This window comes from Cololabis saira, chromosome 4 (assembly GCF_033807715.1).
Source record: "Cololabis saira isolate AMF1-May2022 chromosome 4, fColSai1.1, whole genome shotgun sequence".
Lineage (NCBI taxonomy): Eukaryota > Metazoa > Chordata > Actinopteri > Beloniformes > Belonidae > Cololabis > Cololabis saira.
Genome location: NC_084590.1, coordinates 42312552 through 42332835, shown reverse-complemented (window position 1 = coordinate 42332835; position 20284 = coordinate 42312552). Strand labels below are relative to the sequence as shown.

Here is a 20284-nt window from a genome sequence, read left to right as displayed (position 1 = left end):
TCGAATGTAAACGCCACCTTCTACACTAGTAGACACTCATTAAATTATGTGATTAAACCTTCAAAAGCCTGACACATGAAATAATAGAGAAAACACATTTTTTTTATGTGGCGTGTTTATTATTTATTTAAATTAAAAAGCACATACAATTTTGCCTTTTATGTTTCCTAAATAATAATGTTTGTATTCATTTATGAATACACTGGGTAATGTTATGTATTTTTTTGTATTAAACTATTATTTATTTAGTTGTTCATTCAGATGTCTTACAATTATATGTATCAGATACACCTGATGTTGTAGGGTAAGTATAGAAACGAAAATAGAAAATAATAAACATTTGACATCTAAGGTTGCATGGGAAGGAACTACATATTTTGTTTTTGTTTTATGAGAACAACAGACATCTCATTTTATTAATTACTTTGACAGTCTGAACAGAGGTTGGATTAAATTGGTGAATATGAAATCCTCTCGGATGTGTCTCCCAGAAATGGAAGGAGAAAGCATTTACTCATGCTCCCCAACAAAATTTCCCTCTGCATTCTTTGTTTCATAACTTAAACTTTCTGACTTCCTCTTCGTATCCCATTTTACTTGAATGCAAGGTCTGGAAAAGTGCAGCCGAGCATTCATGTGTTGACCTTGCTTGAGGGTTTATATAACTTTGAATTCTGTTAGGCTTGTTTTGAAACAGAATTTGAATTGGGTTTTCTAAATGTTTCATCAAACATTTGCAAATTAACAAAGAGGCAAAGCAAGGCCAAGCAAGGCAAGGTCAGGCCAGGCAAGGCAAAGTTTCTTGTATAGCATATTTCATGTAAAAGAAAATTTTAAGTGCTTTACATAAAAAGGTTTTAAAAAATGCATTTAAAGGTAAAGGTTTAAAAGCAAGAATCAAAGCCAGACATACATTGAATCAAAAATAATAAAACAAATGAGATGCAAGAAATAAAGGTTGTAGTACATTGTGGCTCATTACTGAAATGCAGCTGTAAAGAAAAAGGTTTTCAACCTTGACTTAAAGCAATTGGCGAGTTTGCTTTGGACATTGCAAGTTAAGTTTATTTATAAACGATTTCATGTACAATATTTGAATAGAATATACAAAATATGTAAAACATGCTAAATCAACATTTAAAAGTACATTAAAATAGATATAAGACAAGTAATTACATTACACAAAAAACTAAAATAGAATAGGACAGATAAATGCATACAATTAAAATTCCAGGGCAGTGTGGGGAATCAATAATTCACAATCATGATGCATTTTTACTACTGTGGGATAAGATCGTGTCCGTTTTGGGATTATTTGTAGACTTATGTCATTACTATCGCAGTTATTCTAAACTTACAGATAATGCTAATATTGCATTAGACCAAAATATATAAACAAAACAAGACTGTAAAGGTGTAGGCTGAAGCTTGGCTTATTACTCCTACCCTTTTATAATCAATTTCTGTCAGCTCCTACGTATACCGTTACAGAGCAGTAAATCAATTAAAAGAAAAACATTTCATGTTTCAGAGTAATCAACCACTGTGCAATAATAATAATAATAATAATAATAATAATAATAATAATAATAGTAATAATAACCACAATCATATGCTGTAACAATGCACCTTTCAATAACCATGTCTACCTCATACTGCTGCACCTTTCACTTTTTTTAAATTGTACATATGTTAATAAGAGCTGTCATTTGTCTATTTACTGTACAGTGAGCGAAAATAACCGAGTCAAAGTCCCTGTCTTGTTTGACCTGACTTGGCCAAAATAAACCTGATTCTGATTCTGTTTGAACTCCTCCCCTCTGGATGGCGCTACAGAGCACTGTACTCCCGAACCTCCAGGCACAGAGACAGTTGAAAAAAGAAAAGCCGTTGCTCTGATGAACTCTCAACACTCAAGAGTCTGAGTAATCAACCACTCTGCAATAATAATAATAATAATAATAATAATAGTAGTAATAATAATAGTAGTAGTAGTACTAATAATAGCCATAATCATATGCTGTAACAATGCACCTTTCAATAACCACGTCTACCTCATACTGCTACGCCTTTCACTTAAAAAAAAAAAAACTGTTATTTTTGTATTTACTGTACAGTGAGAGAAACAACCGGAGTCAAATTCCCTGTCCTGGCCAAATAAACCTGATTCTAAGTCGGTATACTGCATGGACCAATTCTCTTACATAAACACTCATACTTAATAAGCATCTTGTTCTTCAATATATATATGTATATATATTAATATTTGGTATGTGCTGCACTCTTTAATGTACTATTTCCACTGTTCCCCCTCCATTTCCCGGTGCCTGCTGCGGGTTTGAAATCAGGCAGAGCGGAAGTCTCCTGCTTCCTGCCTGTAGCTGGGTCCTGCACAGCAGCCCGTGCGAGGCTGTCCTGGAGACCCCGCGCTGCCTGCACCGCTATCGTCTCGGGTGAGTTTGTTACAATGTAGCGATTTCTCTATTAAAATCCCCAAAAAGCTGCATCAAAGCTTTGATCTGCGCCGACACGCGGATCAAAGGGGCGGCATCACAGGGCGCCGCCGCCGCCGCTCGCTCTCCCCGCCGCGTCGCCGCGCCGCGACCACAGCAAACATGTCCAGTTTTCCTCCGAATTCCCAAGCATACCCCCCTCCATCCAAGACTATTCCAACATTAACCCATATTTCCCCCGCAATCAGCGACAGCCAGCCGCGCACGGGCCCCGGGGCGGGCCCGCGGCTCCCGCAGCGGGCAAGGGTCGCGGCGCCGACGCGGGGATGGAAGAGTTGGAAATAAAATAAGAGCCGCTCGCTGGTTTGTTTTGAATGTCAAAGGCTCGAGCTAGCCGAGCGTCTACGGAGCAGTGAGCAGCTTAGCTGCCGGGCTAACGAAAGTCAAGCCAGGTGCATGAAAAAGACTGGGAATCGTGGGGAAATTGGGGGTTTAAATGCAACATTTTGCAGAATGTGAGCCGTAAGTGAGCGGCGGGGCTGTCAGCTACTGCGTATTGTGGAAATATGCATGAGATTCTCCTGGAAACACCAGCTAGCATGTAGCAGTCTCCATTCATATCCTGCGCACTGGTTCTTCTCCGAGCGAGATAATGGCTCGGGAATGGCACCGACAGCCCGGGACCCCAAACAAACTCGGGCTTAAGGGTTCACGGCAGCAGGAAAGCGTGTTGGTTTGTGGTGCCGGAGTTGTTGTTTGTAGTTAGTTGTTGTTAGTTAGTTGTTAGTAGCTGCTGCTGCTGCTGCAGAAGTCCTGCGAGCAGCTCCGCTCGAAAACCCTCCCAGGCGGAGTGAAAACCGCGCGTTTTCACTCGGTTGTCTGCAATCTTCTGCTGTTTCTGTGTTTTACAAATGTAAGTTCTGATTGGGGGATTTAATGATGATGATGATTGTTGTGGTGGTGATTTCACAACCGCATCAGCCTCTATTGTTGTTGGTGGGAAAAAATGATAAATGACGTGTTACAAATCATTACGAAAGTGGGTTGATGTGTTTGAGCGACGAGCGTTGTTTTAGGTTTTGCTTTGTTTTAGGAACTAATTTACTACTTTAATGCAAAAGTAATGTTTAAAAGTATCTTATGTTTTCAAATCTGCCCGTGCACTTGCTTTATTCTAACACTTACCACAGTCGGTGATGTAATGTTTTTACTCATGACTCCATGGGTTTTTTTGTTGTTTTTTTTAATTATTATTATTTTTTTTATTTTGTCCACACTCTTGTATTTCTGATACTTGCCAACATTTTAAGGACAGTTTGGAAACATTTTGTCTTTATTTCAAATTAAGATAGGTTAAATTAGGTGTAATATAAAAGCCAAGTAACACTGAGGGCAAGCTATCCCATCTGCCTCTATTGTTGTTATTGCACGAATATGTGGGAAAAAATTATAAATGACGTGTTACAAATCATTATGAAAGTGGGTTGATGTGTTTGAAAGACAAGCGTTGTTTTAGGAACTAATTTACTACTTTAATGCAAAAGTAATATTTAAAGGTAATCTGTGTTTTCAAAGCTGCACGAGCACTTGCTTTATTCTAACACTTACCACAGTAGGTGATAATGTTTTCACTCATGATTCCATGTGATTTTTGTATTTTTTTATTTTGTCCACACTCTTTTGTATTTCTGATACTTTCCAACTTGCCAACATTTAAAGGACAGTTTGGAAACATTTAATGTCTTTATTTTAAATTAAGATATATTAACAAAGGCTAAAGTAGGTTTAATGATGCTGAAATATACTATCATATGATTTGATGAGATTAGATTCAATATTATTGTACACGTACTGAGACAACGAAATGCAGTTAGTATCTAACCAGAAGTGCAAAGAAGCAGAAAGCGAGGAATGTACAGTGGTATAAAATAATGAGGTACAGTTTGTGCAAAATGAGCAGCAGTTTTGTAAACCGTGACTAACTATGAAAGGATATATACAGTATGGAAGATATGTACAATACGGTAAAGTAGTAAATTATGCTGAGACTATAAACATGAGAATATACAGTATAAAGAATATGTGCAGTCCGATTAGAGACAATACATGTGGAAACAGAAGTTTTTAATTAATTTACCTTTCTGTAATATTACAGCCAAGTAACACTGAGGGCAAGATATCTGGTCTGGGTCAATTTGTAGCAGCCTTTTATTATAATGTCTATTACAACATCAACACAGGAAAATAATGATTTACTTTTTTTTGTTGTTTGGTCACAAAAAAATATATAATTGTTGTTTCGCTAGTTATTATCTAGATAACTCAATTTTTTATTTATTTATTTAAGTTGTTTATCAGTTATATTGAAATGATAAAGGCTGAATAGTGGCTGGTGCCTCTTACTAGTTCTGATTGGTGATTTCATGATGATGATGATTGTTGTGGTGGGGATTTCATAACTGCATCTGCCTCTATTGTTATTGCACGAATATGTGGGAAAAATGATAAATGACGTGTTACAAATCATTACGAAAGTGGGTTAATGTGTTTGAACGACAAGCGTTTTTTTTTTTAGGAAATAATTTACTATTTTATACCTAAAGTAATCTGTTTTCAAAGCTGCTCGTGCACTTGCTTTATTCTGACACTTACACTTGTGTCTGACCACAGTAGGTGATGTAATGTTTTTACTCATGACTCCATGTGAATTTTTTTATTTTGTCCACACTCATTTGTATTTCTGATACTTGGCCAAAATATTAAGGAGAGTTTGGAAACATTTAATGCCTTTATTTAAAATGAAGATAGATTAACAAAGACTAAAGTAGGTGTAATATAACAGCCAAGTAACACTGAGGGCAAGATATCCCATCAGCCTCTATTGTTGTTGTTGCACGAATATGTGGGAAAAATGATAAATGACGTGTTACAAATCATTACAAAAGTGGGTTAATGTGTTTTGAGTGACAAGCGTTGTTTTAGGTTTTGCTTTTTTTAGGAACTAATTTACTACTAATGCAAAAGTAATGTTTAAAAGTAATCTATGTTTTCAAAGCTGCACGTGCACTTGCTTTATTCTAACGCTTATGTCTGACCACAGTAGGTGATGTAATGTTTTTACTCATGACTCCATGGGATTTAAAAACATTTTTTTATTATTATTATTTTGTCCACACTCTTTTGTATTTCTGATAGTTGGTCAACATTTTAAGGACAGTTTGGAAACATTTAATGTCTTTAATTTAAATTAAGATAGATTAACAAAGACTAAAGTAGGTTTAATGACACTAAAATATACTATCAAATGGAAACAGAAATTCTTAATTAATTTACTCTTCTGTAATATAACAGCCAAGTAACACTGAGGGCAAGATATTTGCTCTGGATCCGTTTGTAGCTGCCTTTTATTAAAATGTCTAAAAGAGCACAAACACAGCAAAATAATTATTTACTTTTTTTCTCTTTTTTATAATCACAAAAAAAATCCAATTGTTGTTTCTTGAATTATAATAATTAGAGTTATCTAGATAATGAGTTTATTTATTTATTCCAGTTGTTATATTGAAATGATAAAGGTTGGTGCCTATTACTATTGTCATGATGATAAAGGGAGTAAACAGTCATGCTTAGTGTCATAATAATAGCACAAAATGACACACTATGAGTTGTTATTGGTAAATACTTTTGAGTGAAAGATACGTCCTACGATGCACTGAAATGTTACGCATGATAGGTGTCATCAGTTGTGTGAAAGAGTCAAATATTACTAAACAGGCTAAAAATAAGTGATAAAGTATGATTTGTAACACTGAGTTTGTATTGATCATAAAAAACTTTATCATTGGACTTAAAATAAAATGTTCATCTTCAACAGTTGTCATGGATGATGAAGACGGCAGGTGCCTTCTAGATGTAATTTGGTAAGTCACTTCTGACTAAGTGAAAGATCAGATTAATCGGATCAGATTAATTTTATAACAAACTGTTCTGCCATCTGTCATCTCGTACTCTCGTAAATCTCATTGTTTTCTCCCACAGTGACCCAGAAGCTCTCAATGACTTTCTTCATGGATCTGAGACCCATGTAAGTATGATCCGGGGGGGTGACAAAGTGAGTGAAAGAGCTCACATATCTGAAGTTCATCAATTCTAGTTAAAAAATATGTTTTATTGATGTCTTACCTATTTGCAGTGTATATTTGGTGCTTGCGTGGCTCTGGACTAAAGTTAATTTCACATCACATGTTAATGCACCCTAAAACCTGCATCTCTTGCTGCTTTCTTTTATTATTATTTTTTATTTTATTTTGCTTTCTCTGCTTAATGAGCTTTGCTTTTGGATTGCGTTTTATTGCTTATTCACAAATGAGAAATACTAACTCTTCCCAACTGCTATTCTTATAATTTATTTTTTCCCCTCTCTGTCACTTATCTCTTTCCTGATTCTTCACATTCTGGGCTCTCTGAACTTTGTTCTGCCCTCCTCCTCCTCCTCCTCCTCCTCCTCCTCATCCTCCCTGTTTCGGTGGTCTGTACGATTCTTTGTCGTGGTGACTTTTGCCTGTTGGTTTGGGTCCCTTTGGCGTCTGTCTGTCCTATCCTTGGTGGGTGTGTCTGTAGTTGGACACTGACGACCTTTTGGATGGTTCGAGTGACCCCTCCAGCTCGTTCTTCTCTACCACTGGGGTGAGTAAAATCCCCCAATCTTCTTCCTGCTGTTGTCTTTCCATCTGTGTAGCATGCATCTTCAAATCCCCCTTCCTTTCCACTAACGTACCTACACTTGACACGCTTTGACTTGCTGCAATTTAACAAGATTGTTTTTGTTTTAACTCGGGTTACAGTCCTTCGCCATCACATCTTGTTGTCAGAAGTCGTACAATCAGCTGGTTTCAATTCTCTCCTCTCCTACTGTGTGTGCTTGAAGGGCCATGTTTCAGAGGTCCAGCCTGCGGTCCAGCTGTCGGCCAGCGAGTCGGCAGGCCTCCCCAGAGTCAGTGTTGACCTGGACTTCCTCGAAGATGATGACATCTTGGGTGGATCCCCCGGTGGAGAAGGTGGTAGTAATGGCATTGGGACGAACCACGAGCCCTGCGATATCCTGCAGCAGAGCTTGGCCGAAGCCAACATCACCGAGCAGAGCCTGCAGGAGGCCGAAGCCGAGCTGGACCTGGGCTCCTTTGGGATTCCCGGGCTCACGCAGGTGGTTCAGACGCTGCCTGACGCCGGCCTCTCCGGGGCCGGAGGCGCCACCGTCGGCGTAGGCATCGGCGTTGGGGGGGCGGCCACTATTTTCCCCGGTTCGGCCCCGAGCGCCACGGCTACTCCCCCCAACGCCACGGCCGACATGCTGGGATCGGTGCTCGCTCAGCAGGGCCTTCAGCTCCAGCCCCAGGTTGTGAACAAGGCTATTAGTGTTCAGCCATTTATGCAGCCCGTGGGCCTGGGAAATGTAACACTTCAGCCCATTTCAAGCCTCCAAGCGCTTTCTAATGGGAGTCAGCCCGGACCTTTGGGAATTGGACAGATTCAGGTTGTGGGCCAGCCCACAGTCATGACTATCAATCAGTCCGGGCAGCCCATCCTGGCTAAAGCCATGGGCGGATACCAGTTGCACCAGTCTGGGCCCGAGGTATCAGGTGCCGGTTCTCAAGCGGGGCTCGGAGGCTCAGGAAGTGGACTTTTGATCCAAGGTAACAAAACCACTTTGGGATCTCCAGCTTTAAACGGGCCGGCTGTATGTGTCAGCAGCACGAACAGCAGCAGCGCCGGCACAATGACTGCTCCCTCTGGGCTTGTGGGATTTGGAAACACCCCTCTAAGTTCAGCAGTGGGACCCCAGACTCAAACTCAAGGCCAAATCATGCAGAACGTGATCATCCAGCGGACACCGACACCCATTCAGCCTAAACCCCCCCAGGGAGGAGCCATTCAGCCTAAACTGTTCAAACAGCAGCAGCAGCAACCTCCAGCACCTCAAACCCTGCAAAACGATGCCCACAAGGCCATCGGGCTGCAGCAAATTCCAGTTTCTGCGGCTCAGAACGTAGCCTTCTTGACGGGAAAGCCGGGCTCTAACGTCGTTCTGAGCACGCAGGCCACGACGCAGGGCCCCCAGTTTCAGCAAACCCTGTTCAAGCAACAGACGGCACAACCGTCGGGGAAACCCCTCAGCGTGCACTTGCTGAACCAACCGAGCAGCATCATGATTCCCTCTCAGACTGTGCTCCAGGGTCAGAACCACCAGTTCCTTCTGCCTCAGCTGCAGGCGGGAGGGCAGATCCTGACCCAGCACCCCGGGGGCCACATCATCACCAGTCAGGGTCCCAACGGACAGCTCATCGCAAACCAGATCCTGACGGCGAACCAGAACATCAACCTGGGTCAGGTGCTGACGTCGCAGGGCCACTCCGGGGCTACCCACATCCTCTCCGGACCCATTCAGCTGCAGCCCGGCAACATGGGCACGCCTACCCTCTTTCAGATGCCTGTCGCTTCGCTGGCTCAGAGTCAAAATCAGACACAGACGCAGACTGTCTCAGGTCATGCCCAGACAGTTATACAAGGCATGCCGATCCAGAACTCCCTGACCATGCTGAGTCAGGTGGAGGGCCTGAGCTCCGCCGTCAGCCTTCAGCCGGCCCTCCAGCCCCAGCCCGGTGGGATCCCCAGCAGCGCGGGAGCAGCAGCCATGGCCCAAGGCCAGCCCGGGGAGACTGTCACCGTGCTGGGGAGCTCCACGGACCAGGGCGCCCAACACGCTCAGCAACTCGTACCACAGACCTCGATCCTCGCCATGCAGCCTGCTTCCTCTGTGTCCACTCCCTCCACAGTACCCTCCTCTTCTCCGTCCATGTCCGTCTCCACCTCCTCCGCGGTCACAGCCGTGGGGCTGGTCTCCCCTCAGAGTCAGCACAGCCCGGGACGGTTACTGTTCACCAACCAGGGCTCCAGTATGATTCTGAGCCAGGAGTCTCTGCAGATGATCCTCCAACAGGTCAGTGTCCCCCTCCGTTGCAAACGTTGCTCTTCTTGTGTACTGTTAACAATATCTTTTAAAACAAAAATGATAACATGCACGGAGTGATATCTTGGTTTGACTTCTTTGGTTTACTATTTTACTCCCCCACTCCCTCCAATTCCCCCCTCCTTCCTCCCCTCCCTCCCGTTTTTGAAATGGTAATTGTACTATCAGGAGCAGCACCATCAAACAGAGAATGAGTCCACCCCCTCTGTGGGCGTACCAGCGTCCGTAATCGTCAGCAGCAACAGCATCACTACTGCGGCCCCTGCTGGCCATGATACCCCATTAACTGAGTCTTGGGTGGGTCAGAGCCACAGCCCTCCCCCCGGCCCCTCCCACATGACAGCAGTGGTAAAGGTAGAAATGCCCCTTCGTGTTGAGCCCCACCCACTTGTTGCTGCTGCTGCTGCCGCCGCCACAACGATGTTAGGTTTTTCTTACCTTTTCCCCATCACTGCTCTCCAACTTTCCTGCGCATTAGTCACTGCTTTTCCACAGCTCTCCCCAATGCTGGGCAAACTCCTAACTGCAGAAACGACTCCTTTGCTTGCAGCCTCTATGCTTTTTTTCCTACATGGCTTCACAATTTGTACAAGGCATAATCTGTACGTTTGGTGTGTCTGTCATTTCACAATTCGCTTTACGACTCTAAAAACTTAAGAATGCCAATTAAGTTCCTTTTTTATGGAGTAAGATAACTTCCAAAAAGATGTGTCCATGTTATAACGATTCGTATTTGTAATGATAAACATTTGTATGTAAATAAAAAAGTTGTACCCAAAATTCTGCTGTCACACACATGAGTGATAAATTATTAGGGTTAGGATTGTTTTATGTGAGTATGAATCTAAAATCTGTGAGTGCAAAGTCTTCTAATTTCTACGACTACGAGTCTTCACCGTGAACACGAATTCAAGTTTATGGGTATGAGTAGAAAAACTGTTGAAATGACGTCACAGACAGGTCACAGCATAGACATAAGAAAAATAGAGAAACATATTTTCTCATCAACAAAACATATTTTTAAAGTAACAAAATAACATATTTTAACTACTTTTCAGATTTTTTTCAATTATTTTATTGTCTGAAAAATGGTTCAAATGTTATTAAACTTGAATTCGTGTTCACAGTGAAGACTCGTAGTCGTAGAAATTAGAGTTGTATCACAAGACTTTGCACTCACAGCTTTTAGATTCATACTCAAATAAAAACAATCCTAACCCTAATAATTTATCACTCATGTGTGTGACAGCAGAATTTTGGGTACAACTTTTTTATTTATATACAAATGTTTATCATTACAAATACGAATCGTTATAACATGGACACATCTTTTTGGAAGTTATCTTACTCCATACTTTTTTATTTTATTTTTTTTACTTTTCATTTTTTCTAAAGTTAATATTTAACTTTTTGTTTTCTTCATCCATTCTGTCAACATACTCATGTTGAATAGAAATATGTACAGTACTAACTGCTTGGTCAGATTCAGTCAACTCACCTTCATCTGCCACATCACTGATGGATCACCTCTCTCCTCTCAGTCCTGCATCTCTCATTTAGACTCATTTTACACTGTCACCTCTCTTTTTACTTAGTTTTTGACCAAAGCAATGCCCCCCCACCCCCTCCAAACCAAACTTACTTGGTCCCCTGACCCCCTCGTCCCCCAAAGCCTTTAGCTCACCTTCTAATTTACCATCACGATCCCACAGATCTTGCTTCTGTAAACTGGTTCTCTTTTTGGTTCACCAAATCAATACTTTTATGTGTGATTCCCGTCAAATGTTCCAAAAAGAAATCAGCGCGGGCTTCTACTACTTTTACCTCAGCACCTTCTAGATTTTGAAGTCTAACACTGTGCTTTTGTTTGTTTGTTTTGACCTTTTGTATGTGTAAGCTGGAGCTGGGCGATTTATTTTTAATACCAGGCTGTCAATTTAAAAACAAAACAACCACACTCAGTTCGTTTGGGATTGTGTTTGAGATAATCTTATTCTACAGCAAGTTTGGTTTTAACTTGTCTAATCTCTCTAAAAAAAGAAAAAAAGTAATTAAGTTTGTGACAAAGCCACGTCGCCCAGCCCTATCCTCTGTCAAATCATGAATCCTGTGTTTAAATTATATTCATTGTAATTATGCATGCAAAACTTCAAATGTGTGTGATTTTTGTGCTTGATTTGTTTATTTACTTGTGTCTTCAAATAGTGTTTTTTGTTCTTGAATCAGTTTTGCATGTTGATTATGTTATTATTCCTCGTTAGGTACCTTCTAGTGGACCTCAGCAGCCTCTGAAGATCCAAGGAATGTCCCCCTCGCCGGCGTTGACGTCTCATGCCACGACGCCCCCGGTGGCGGAAAGCCCCAAGCCTTCTCAGTCTCCTCTCACTCTGAGCCAGCAGATCCAGTCTCCGCACCATCAACAGCAGTCGCGTCCTCCCTCCCAGCCTCAGCCCCAGTCTCAGACCCCGTCGCGCTCGTGCACACCCTCGTCTCACCCTCCTCTCTTTATCGTTCACAACCAAATTGCAGAGTCCCCCAAAGCGGCTCCGCAGGGCCAGCCGCAGCAAACGCCGCCCCAGCAGCAGACCCACATTCAAGTTCAGCTCCAGCCTCTGCCTCGGCCGCCCTCGCAGCCCGGGTCTTATCAACAAGAAATGCCTCGGTCGCAGTCGCCCAAGCCGCCTCCCGCACCTCCGGCACAGCACCAGTTTACTGCACCTCCCGTCACTGCTTGTGCCCAGATTCCCATCCAGAGCCTGACGGCGGGCCAACAACACCAACTGCAAATAGTAGGAGCACAAATACAGACTCTGTCATCCATCACTCAGCCCTCACCTCAGCAGAAGCAGCTGCTGGAGAAGCTGCATCAGGTACCGTCCCAGCTTAACTCAATACTAGGGCGGGGGATCAATTCAAATGTCAAGAATCGATTTGATTCTTAAGATTCAGAATGGATTATCAAGATTTGATTCGATCCAATTCGATTCCGATATTGATTGGGGTTAGTGTTATTAAAACTGTTTTTTGAGCTGTTGCATGAATTATATGACTGTAGTTATGCAAAATATTACTACTAGTATTATATTGAGATTCAACAGCAAGTATTGCAGCTAATGATGCTGTAAGGACCAATCAGCTCCCAGAATGCTGATAGAACTGCTTTCAGAAACAACGTGGAGCAGAATTACCAAACAGATCCAGGGCAGCAAACAGAGACGGATGAAATCGGTTTTATTTTTTCCCACATTCCGTTTTAATTTGTTCCATTTTCGGTCTATTTTGGTTTTTAATTTTTGAGCATTTGGTTTTTAGCATTTTTTGCAAATGTAACCCCAAGACAGTATATAAAGTAATGAAATATAGACAATTTATGCAACTATAACCTAACACTTTAATGTTTTCATACCTTTAAACATATTTAAAGGCAAAAACATGGCACCAGTTATTCTCGTGTCCAACAAAACATTCCTTTTTTGGGGATAAACAAAAAAATAACCAAAAGTTGTAATGTAATGATGAAAAAAAAAATACATAAATAAATAAAAGAAACAAAAAAAGAAAAAAAATAGATCTTTAGACATATGAATCGATTTTTAGGAATTAATATGAGAATCGATTTAGAATTGGGAAATCGATTTTTTTCAACACAGGCCTACTCAATACTGCGCCTAATGACAACAGGGAAGGGTCTTTCCTAGAAAAACATTTGGTGTATTTTGGATTTGGCCTTTTCTCGTGGTTTTAATTTTGTAATTGCTTTTTTTTCCCCAATTCTACACCGTCCATACTGTTGAATATGGGGTTTTTAATTTAATCCCTGCTCTATTTAAGTTGTTGTTCTTTAAATAACATGTATTTTTTTAGCATCTGTGCTGTTTTACATAGTAATAGTACGTTTGGGTTAATTGTCCTGTGAACTGTTATCAGTATTAGTTATTAAAAGTTCACTTAGGCTTGGAAAAAAAACAAAAAAACAGAAGAACATGTAATGAAACTGTCATGATGTGCATTCAGGTCCAGCAGAACATCATCCTGCAGGCCAAAGCCCATCCTCAAGCCGCCAGTCAGTTCAGTTCCCAGCAAGATGTGCCTGTTGATAAAGTAGTGATTGCATCATCAGCCAGCGCTGATGCACCCGCTCAGCTTTCTTCAGTGCTGCAGCCTACTTCCATGGTTATCAAAACTCCCCCTACAGGTCAGACCACAATTGCTGCTGGTGATGCAAAACTAAAAGACTAAATGTCCTTTTTTTTTTCTAAAGTATTCGTTTTTTTCCTCTTTATTTTAGCAGCAAGTGACTTACAGGTATTCTCAGGAGCCCCGGGGCCAGCTGGAGCAATGGTAAATCAGACTGTCACTCCTGTCAGCCTTACCCAGCCTGCACAGGTACGTAACATTCCTGTTGTGGACGCCGTTATTACATGGAAGTTATGATCAATTCAGTTCAACATGTTAAGTTTTACAACTGTGTTAATCTGATGTAATATTTTGTAAAAGTTCCTTAAAGTGAATTTCTTCCTCTTTTTTCCCAGGTTCAGCCAAAGCCAGGAGTGATCAGCTCGGTTGGAGGGATGACTCTGGGGAAAGCTGGGATGAAAATCCAAGTGTTGGGAGCTACTCTGACTCAAATGACTGCTCCACAGGCCCCAGCTCCGGTCCAAACTCAGGTAAACGGGCCTCGCTGCATGTTGGGCGGGGACATAAATGGTTAAATTCTGGAGTTCAAACAACCCGAGGTCCAAACGAAGATGTGTGTGCAGATGCTCTTTTTTTTGTATACATACAAAGTTAAAATGACCTCAGTTTTTCCACGTTATCACTTAAAGGGAAATTATATTTTTGAGTCTTATCAGAGGCTTAAAAGAGCTTTTATTTTGACGTATCGGCCCCCCACCCCCGTCCTTACATTAGCTGCCATGTTGATGTAAAGAAAAACATTTGTACAGCTTAGTTTACACCCCTTACCATCTAATAATAAACCCAGGGTTGTTTTAACTCTCGATTGTTCCCTTTGAGCTTCAGCTTGATGGTTTTAATCGTTGCTTTTCGTCCGTTTGCTCACATCACAGACGACAACAGTACAAATGCCTTTCAGCGCAGAGCCCAGTAAAGAAGCCAGGTATGTGCTGCAGCAGGTTTCACTGTTTGTTTTACTCGTCACCTTTGTGGTATGTGTGTGTTTTTGAGTATTTTTTTTTTCCCGTATGTACGCGTCTCTGCAGGATGCTGGAACAGCTAAGGAAACATCAGGGTTCGGTGCTTCACCCCAACTACAGTGCTTCTTTCCACTCTTTTGAGGACACACTGCACAGACTGCTGCCTTACCACCTCTACCAGGGAACTGCCAACTCTTCTCAAGATTATCAGAGAGGTAACGGGTTGCCGACCGTCGATGTCTGCAGTCACACCGTTAACGTTGTCGTTCATAGTCATAAACTATGAGAAGCTCATATATCACATGTTAAAAAAAAAAAGATTTCCAAGAGTATTTTTGTTCTGAACAAAGCAAAATATGTACTAGATTATAAGGCATTGCGAATCTTATATTGTTCACTGATTTTACCTTATCTCAATTACTGTGTGGAAGTCTGGGGCAACACATATACAGTACTAGCAATGTACATCCATTGTTTATCCAGCAGAAAAGAGCGGTGAGGATCATTCACAAATTACAGAGAACACCAACAGATTATTTATTAATCCAGGATTTATTAAATTTAAATAAATAGTTGAGTTACAGACATTATTAGTTATGCATAGGGCAAAAAGAAAAGTATTACCAAGTAATCTACAGCAGTTGTTTGTTTTTTCGAATCCAGTTATAGATCATAGAAGGAAATATAATTTCAAACATCAGTATGCAAGGACCACTCTCAAGCAGATGTGTATATCGTTATGGTTGTGGGAGTAAAACTGTGGAACTCTCTACAGAATGATTTAAAGGAATGAAAAATTTACTTAGGTTCAAAAAAATGTATAAAAATAAAATATTTAAGTTATATGATCATGAATAGGCTGGGACTTAAATAGTACTATTGATATATGTGGTTGGTTTCAATTTAAGTGTGTATTTTAGTGTAAATATTGGTTACATTGACTGTTCTTTTTGTTTTGGTATTGAATAAGGGGCAGGTAAAATAAGACTTGTCCTTCATCCTGCTCCTTTTCGGTCATGGGTGTGTAGATTGAAGTGTACAAATGTACTACTGAAATATTGTCAAACTATGCACTAAATAAATAAATAAATAAATAAACCCTTTGGTTCTTCATAGTGGATGATGAATTTGAGGGGGTCTCCTGCCAGCTGCTAAAAAGGACCCAGGCCATGGTGGATAAATATCGTTACCTGCTCTTTGCAGAGTCCAAAGTAAGTTTATAAGCTGACACTTAAGTGGTGTTGTTACTTCTTTGTCCTGAATTGATTTTGAACTCCATGTTTTTGGCGTCTGAATCTGAGCAGAGACTGGGCCCCTCGGCAGAGATGGTGATGATCGATAGGATGTTCATTCAAGAGGAGAAGATTGCTCTGAATCAAGACAAAGTTTTGGCCAAGGAGAGACCAGGTACCCTGGACCTGCCTGTGGCTTTTATGTGGCTTTCATGAAAGTATAAATCATTAATTACGTGCCTCTGTTCCTTCCTTTGCAGAGGAGTTTGTGGCAAACGTACGAATGATGGAGAGTGCACTTTCATGCCAGCAGAAATCGTCATCTGCCGAGCTCTCCTCAGTGAGCGGAGAAGCAGCCACTGCTGCTCCCGCCTCAGCACCTGCTGCTCCCACCCCAGTACCTGCGGCTCCCGCACCAGCTCCCCCCCCAAACCCCGTTCCTGCATCCGCTCCAGCTCCAGTTCAACCTCCGGCTCCAGTCCCTCCTCCGGCCCCTGCTCCTGCTCCAGTCCCCGCTTCTGCTTCAGCCCCAACCCCTGCCCCTGCCCCTGCTCCTGCCCCTCCCTCGTTTTCCTCTTTCCCTCCTACCAAACTGGTGATCAAACAGGGAGGAGGCGGTGCGTCGGTGTCCTGGTCCACCAGCTGTCCTGCGGCCGCACCGGCCAAGCCGGCGGCCGAACCCGTCACCCAGAGCTCCACCTTCGCTCGTGCTCCAGCGGCGTCGTCCTCTTTCGCCTCCTCCTCCTCCTCCTCAAACTCTCAAGCGGCGGCGGCCGACGACGACGACGCCCTGCCGCAGCGAACCAGCAAACCGCCTATGAAGACCTACGAGGCTCGCAGGAGAATCGGCTTGAAGCTGAAGATCAAGCAGGATCAGACCGGTTTCAGCAAGGTGGTCCACAACACTGCCTTGGACCCGGTGCACACGCCTCAACCTCAGCTGAGCAGCCAGTCCACGTCCCAGCCTCAGCCTCCGCCTCCGCCTCAGCCCGAAGCCGCTGCCTCAAAGTCCTACCCTCCGTCGGCCCCTTCCTCCACCGTCATCAGAACTCAACCCCCCACGTGCACTGCTGCTTCCGGCCCTCCGGCTCCCACACAAACCACTCAGCCCAACCCGCCGCTGAGGGGCCACGCTCCCTCCAGCGCAGCCCCATCCTCGTCCTCCTCCTCCTCGTCTCACACTTGGTCTTCATCCACCTCCTCCTCCTCGTCCTCCACCCAGATGAACGGGACGCTGGAGCACCACAACGTGAGTGCGGTCAAACACAACCCCGCCGCCACCGCCGCCCCCTCCCAGACCACCTGCCGCCTGCCCCTCCGGAAAACCTACCGGGAAAACGTCAGTCCCCGGGTCCGACCGGGCGTCCCCGGCGGAGGGGTGGAGAGTTTGTCCCACCACAGAGCCACGCCATCCCCCCCCCCCAGACACGAGGCCTCCACTCCCCCCTCAGAGCGGACAGTGATAGCCAGTGTGAAGGCGGAGCGGAGGGACAGGGAGGCCTTACACACTCACACAGAGACGGGGCACGACACCGCTCACCTGGGGGGGGCGGCGGTGCCGGGGCTGGACAAAATGAACGAAGTGTTTAACCGCGGGATTAAAACGGCGCCGCATCATCATCATCGCCCTCTGCTCCTGGACAGGGAAGGCGCGAAAGAACGGGGCGAGGATCACGCAGACCAGGAGATGGACGTAAGCAAGTACAAGAGGTTGAGTGGCAAAAACAGACATAGGACGGGAGGGACGTTCAGAATGGACCAGCACGCGCCCGGGCCTCCCTCGCCGGAGTCCTCCTTCACACGGGACTCGTTGCTTCCTGCCAAACGCTGCAAGTCGGACTCCCCCGACATGGATAACGCCAGCTTCTCCAGCGGCAGCCCTCCGGACGACTCTCTGAACCAGCACCTGCAGTGCGCCATCGACAGCATCCTGAACCTGCAGCAGGAGCCGTCGGCCCGCGGCCACCACATCAAGGGCGGCAACAGCCGGCCCCACCAACACCAAAGTCAGCGCCCGGGAGACTTGGCAGCCTTGTCCCACAGAGCCTCAGCCTCCGCCCCTTCCTCCGCGTCCTCGTCATCCTCCCTGGCCCAGCACCCTCAGGTCGGCGGCCGCGGCCACAACGGCAGCCTGGTCCCCCAGACTCAGAGCAGATAACAGCCCCTCAGCCCCAGGCTGGACTGACGGGGGGGTCACAAAGAGACGGATGGGGGAGTCGGGGGGTAGAGGGCACTGTTGAAACAGTATCACTGTACTACTCTGCCAAGCTGTGTTAGCTTTGTTTGTCCATTTGAATTGTCCAAACATTTCTTTGTCATTTACAGTCTGAAGTAGTCCCGCGGAGGAATAGGTGTGGTCAAAGCTAAAACAGTTAACTGCAGACTTGGAATATGCTTGAAGTTTTATTTTGTGGTCTTTTCAAACATTACTCGAGTAATAGGATAAACCTGTCAGGCTGTTGTTCTCTTATCTTTCATCTTCACTTTTTCCTCTTTTCTTTTTTGGATTCACTATATATACATTCCCTTCATGTGGCCGGAGTCTCTAGTTTCACGGCGGACTCATCGTCTCGGTTTGAACATCAGGCAGCTTGTTTGAACAGCTCACCAGTCAAGTGACTGCAGAAGAGGACAGATACAACGGTGTGATGCTGTAGGAGGTCACAATACGCGCAGTCTTCTCGTATCTTGCATATTTCACTATTATCACCGAGATAAACCTGCCCTGCAGATGCACCGGCACATGTTACAGTTCGCCTCCATCATTTCTGTCGTGGTAAACGTGAGGGCTCAGTCACACTGGTCTCGAGGCAGCTGCTTTTTATCTTATTAGTAAAAACAAGAGAAGCTTCAACCTCCATCTCGCATTCTGCATTTCATTTAGACGTCACGCTGGGAGTCGCATTAAAACACGCCGAGGAAACAATCTGAAACTTTGTGAACCTTCTTTCTGATACTGTCAAGATGTTGATGTCAGGATGTAACTGAACCTGCAAGGTGATTTTTGGTTATTTTTGACTCCTAATGTCTTTTATTTCTTGTTTTTCAAACCACGCCTCCACACACATCTGGGTTGGGACATTGTGCATTTCATAGGCAGGTATCAGGCCAGTTTTAACCAATTTCCTTTTATTTTCAGTCTGTTTGTTTAAGCTTATCCGACTCTCTTTCTCCCTGCTTCCACAGTTTTTTTTTGTTTCGTTTTTTTCTCTTTTTTTTTTTTTAGGCCTGGTGGACAATTCAGACGCAAACACAGCACAAACATCGAAATGGAAAAAAAAAGGAACAATAATAATGTACAAAAAGAGCGGAAGAGAATTTGAAGTATAGTATTACAGATTAATTTTGTATTGTATTTATTGTGTATAATGACACTTTTTAAAAAGAAATGTACATTTAGTAAAACTGTAAATTAAACCTTGCTTCTTTTACGAAACATATTTTTTGCGTGCTCTGGTCTTTGATCCAGCAGTTTACGAAGTGATCTTTTTTTTTTCACAATGTTTATTGTCATTTTTTTGTTTTTCAGACATACATTTACACATACATTACATAGACACACATACACTTAGCTTGCACCATTTTCAATTGAAATATAAATAATATATTGAATTAACCAATCAGGGAGGAAAAATAAAATAAATGAAATAGATAGAAATTAAATTATAAACGGAAATAAAAAAATAAAAAATAAATCCACAACATTTACAAGTTGTTTTCAGGCAAATCTTGCACTTTCATCTGTCATGTTCATATATGGTTCCCAAAGTTCAGCAAAGTCCTTTCGTTTTCCTTTAGCAATGTACGTTAGTCTTTCCAGTCCAATACAGCCAGAAAGCTCCCTTATCCACATTCTCAATGTAGGAGCATCCATACTCTTCCAACATAGTGCAAAAGCTCTCCTGGCCTGAAGAAGTCCAAAGTCCAGAACTGCATATTGCTTTGTCGTTTGTAGGAAGTTCTTTGGGTATAACGAAGTGATCCTTGAATGTGAGTGAGGGAATGGTGTTAAAGGTGGAGCGGGGGGTGTGTTCTCCATCACGCAGCCAGCAGGTGGTGCATGGAGGTGCTTTCAGAGCTGGGTTGTGTGTTTTCTGCCCCGGGGGCTGGAGTTGGGAGGAGCAAGAGTGTTTCAGACAGATGGGAGGATCACATCTGTAAATGTGCAGCATGTTGCTGTAGATTGAGCGGGAGGGGGGGATAATTGGATAACATAGAGCAGTTTTGTGTGTGTGTGTGTGTGTGTGTGTGTGTGTGTGTGTATGTGGTCAGATGACTTAGAATAGGGATGTTGGGAACAACTCCACCCAAATAATTTATTCACAACACCCCCCTCGTCCTCCTCCTCCCCCAGGTCCACGCCCTCTGGCCACTGCTCATCCCTTCCCAGCTCACGTTGTCGGTGCTGCCCACAGT

At 43.3% G+C, this 20284-nt stretch overlaps 1 protein-coding gene across 7 annotated transcripts; it reads left to right on the top strand.

Moving 5' to 3' along the window:
* Positions 1-2394: 2394 nt before the first annotated feature.
* On the top strand, positions 2395-18444 carry bicra (BRD4 interacting chromatin remodeling complex associated protein). Of its 7 annotated transcripts, none has more exons than XM_061719822.1 (15): positions 2398-2453; positions 6328-6373; positions 6492-6537; positions 7074-7139; positions 7381-9450; positions 9649-9777; positions 11742-12350; positions 13495-13675; positions 13769-13866; positions 14013-14147; positions 14550-14599; positions 14703-14851; positions 15753-15848; positions 15924-16043; positions 16129-18444. In XM_061719822.1, the coding sequence occupies exons 2-15, from the start codon at positions 6333-6335 to the stop codon at positions 18024-18026; spliced, it is 5688 nt and encodes a 1895-aa protein (XP_061575806.1). In that variant the 5' UTR covers positions 2398-2453; positions 6328-6332; the 3' UTR covers positions 18027-18444. The 7 variants fall into 7 exon arrangements, with proteins under 7 accessions (XP_061575807.1, XP_061575806.1, XP_061575803.1 ...); XM_061719819.1 differs by having other exon boundaries at positions 9649-9834; positions 13772-13866; XM_061719821.1 differs by having other exon boundaries at positions 2399-2453; positions 9649-9834; positions 15753-15847; positions 15941-16043.
* Positions 18445-20284: the final 1840 nt, after the last annotated feature.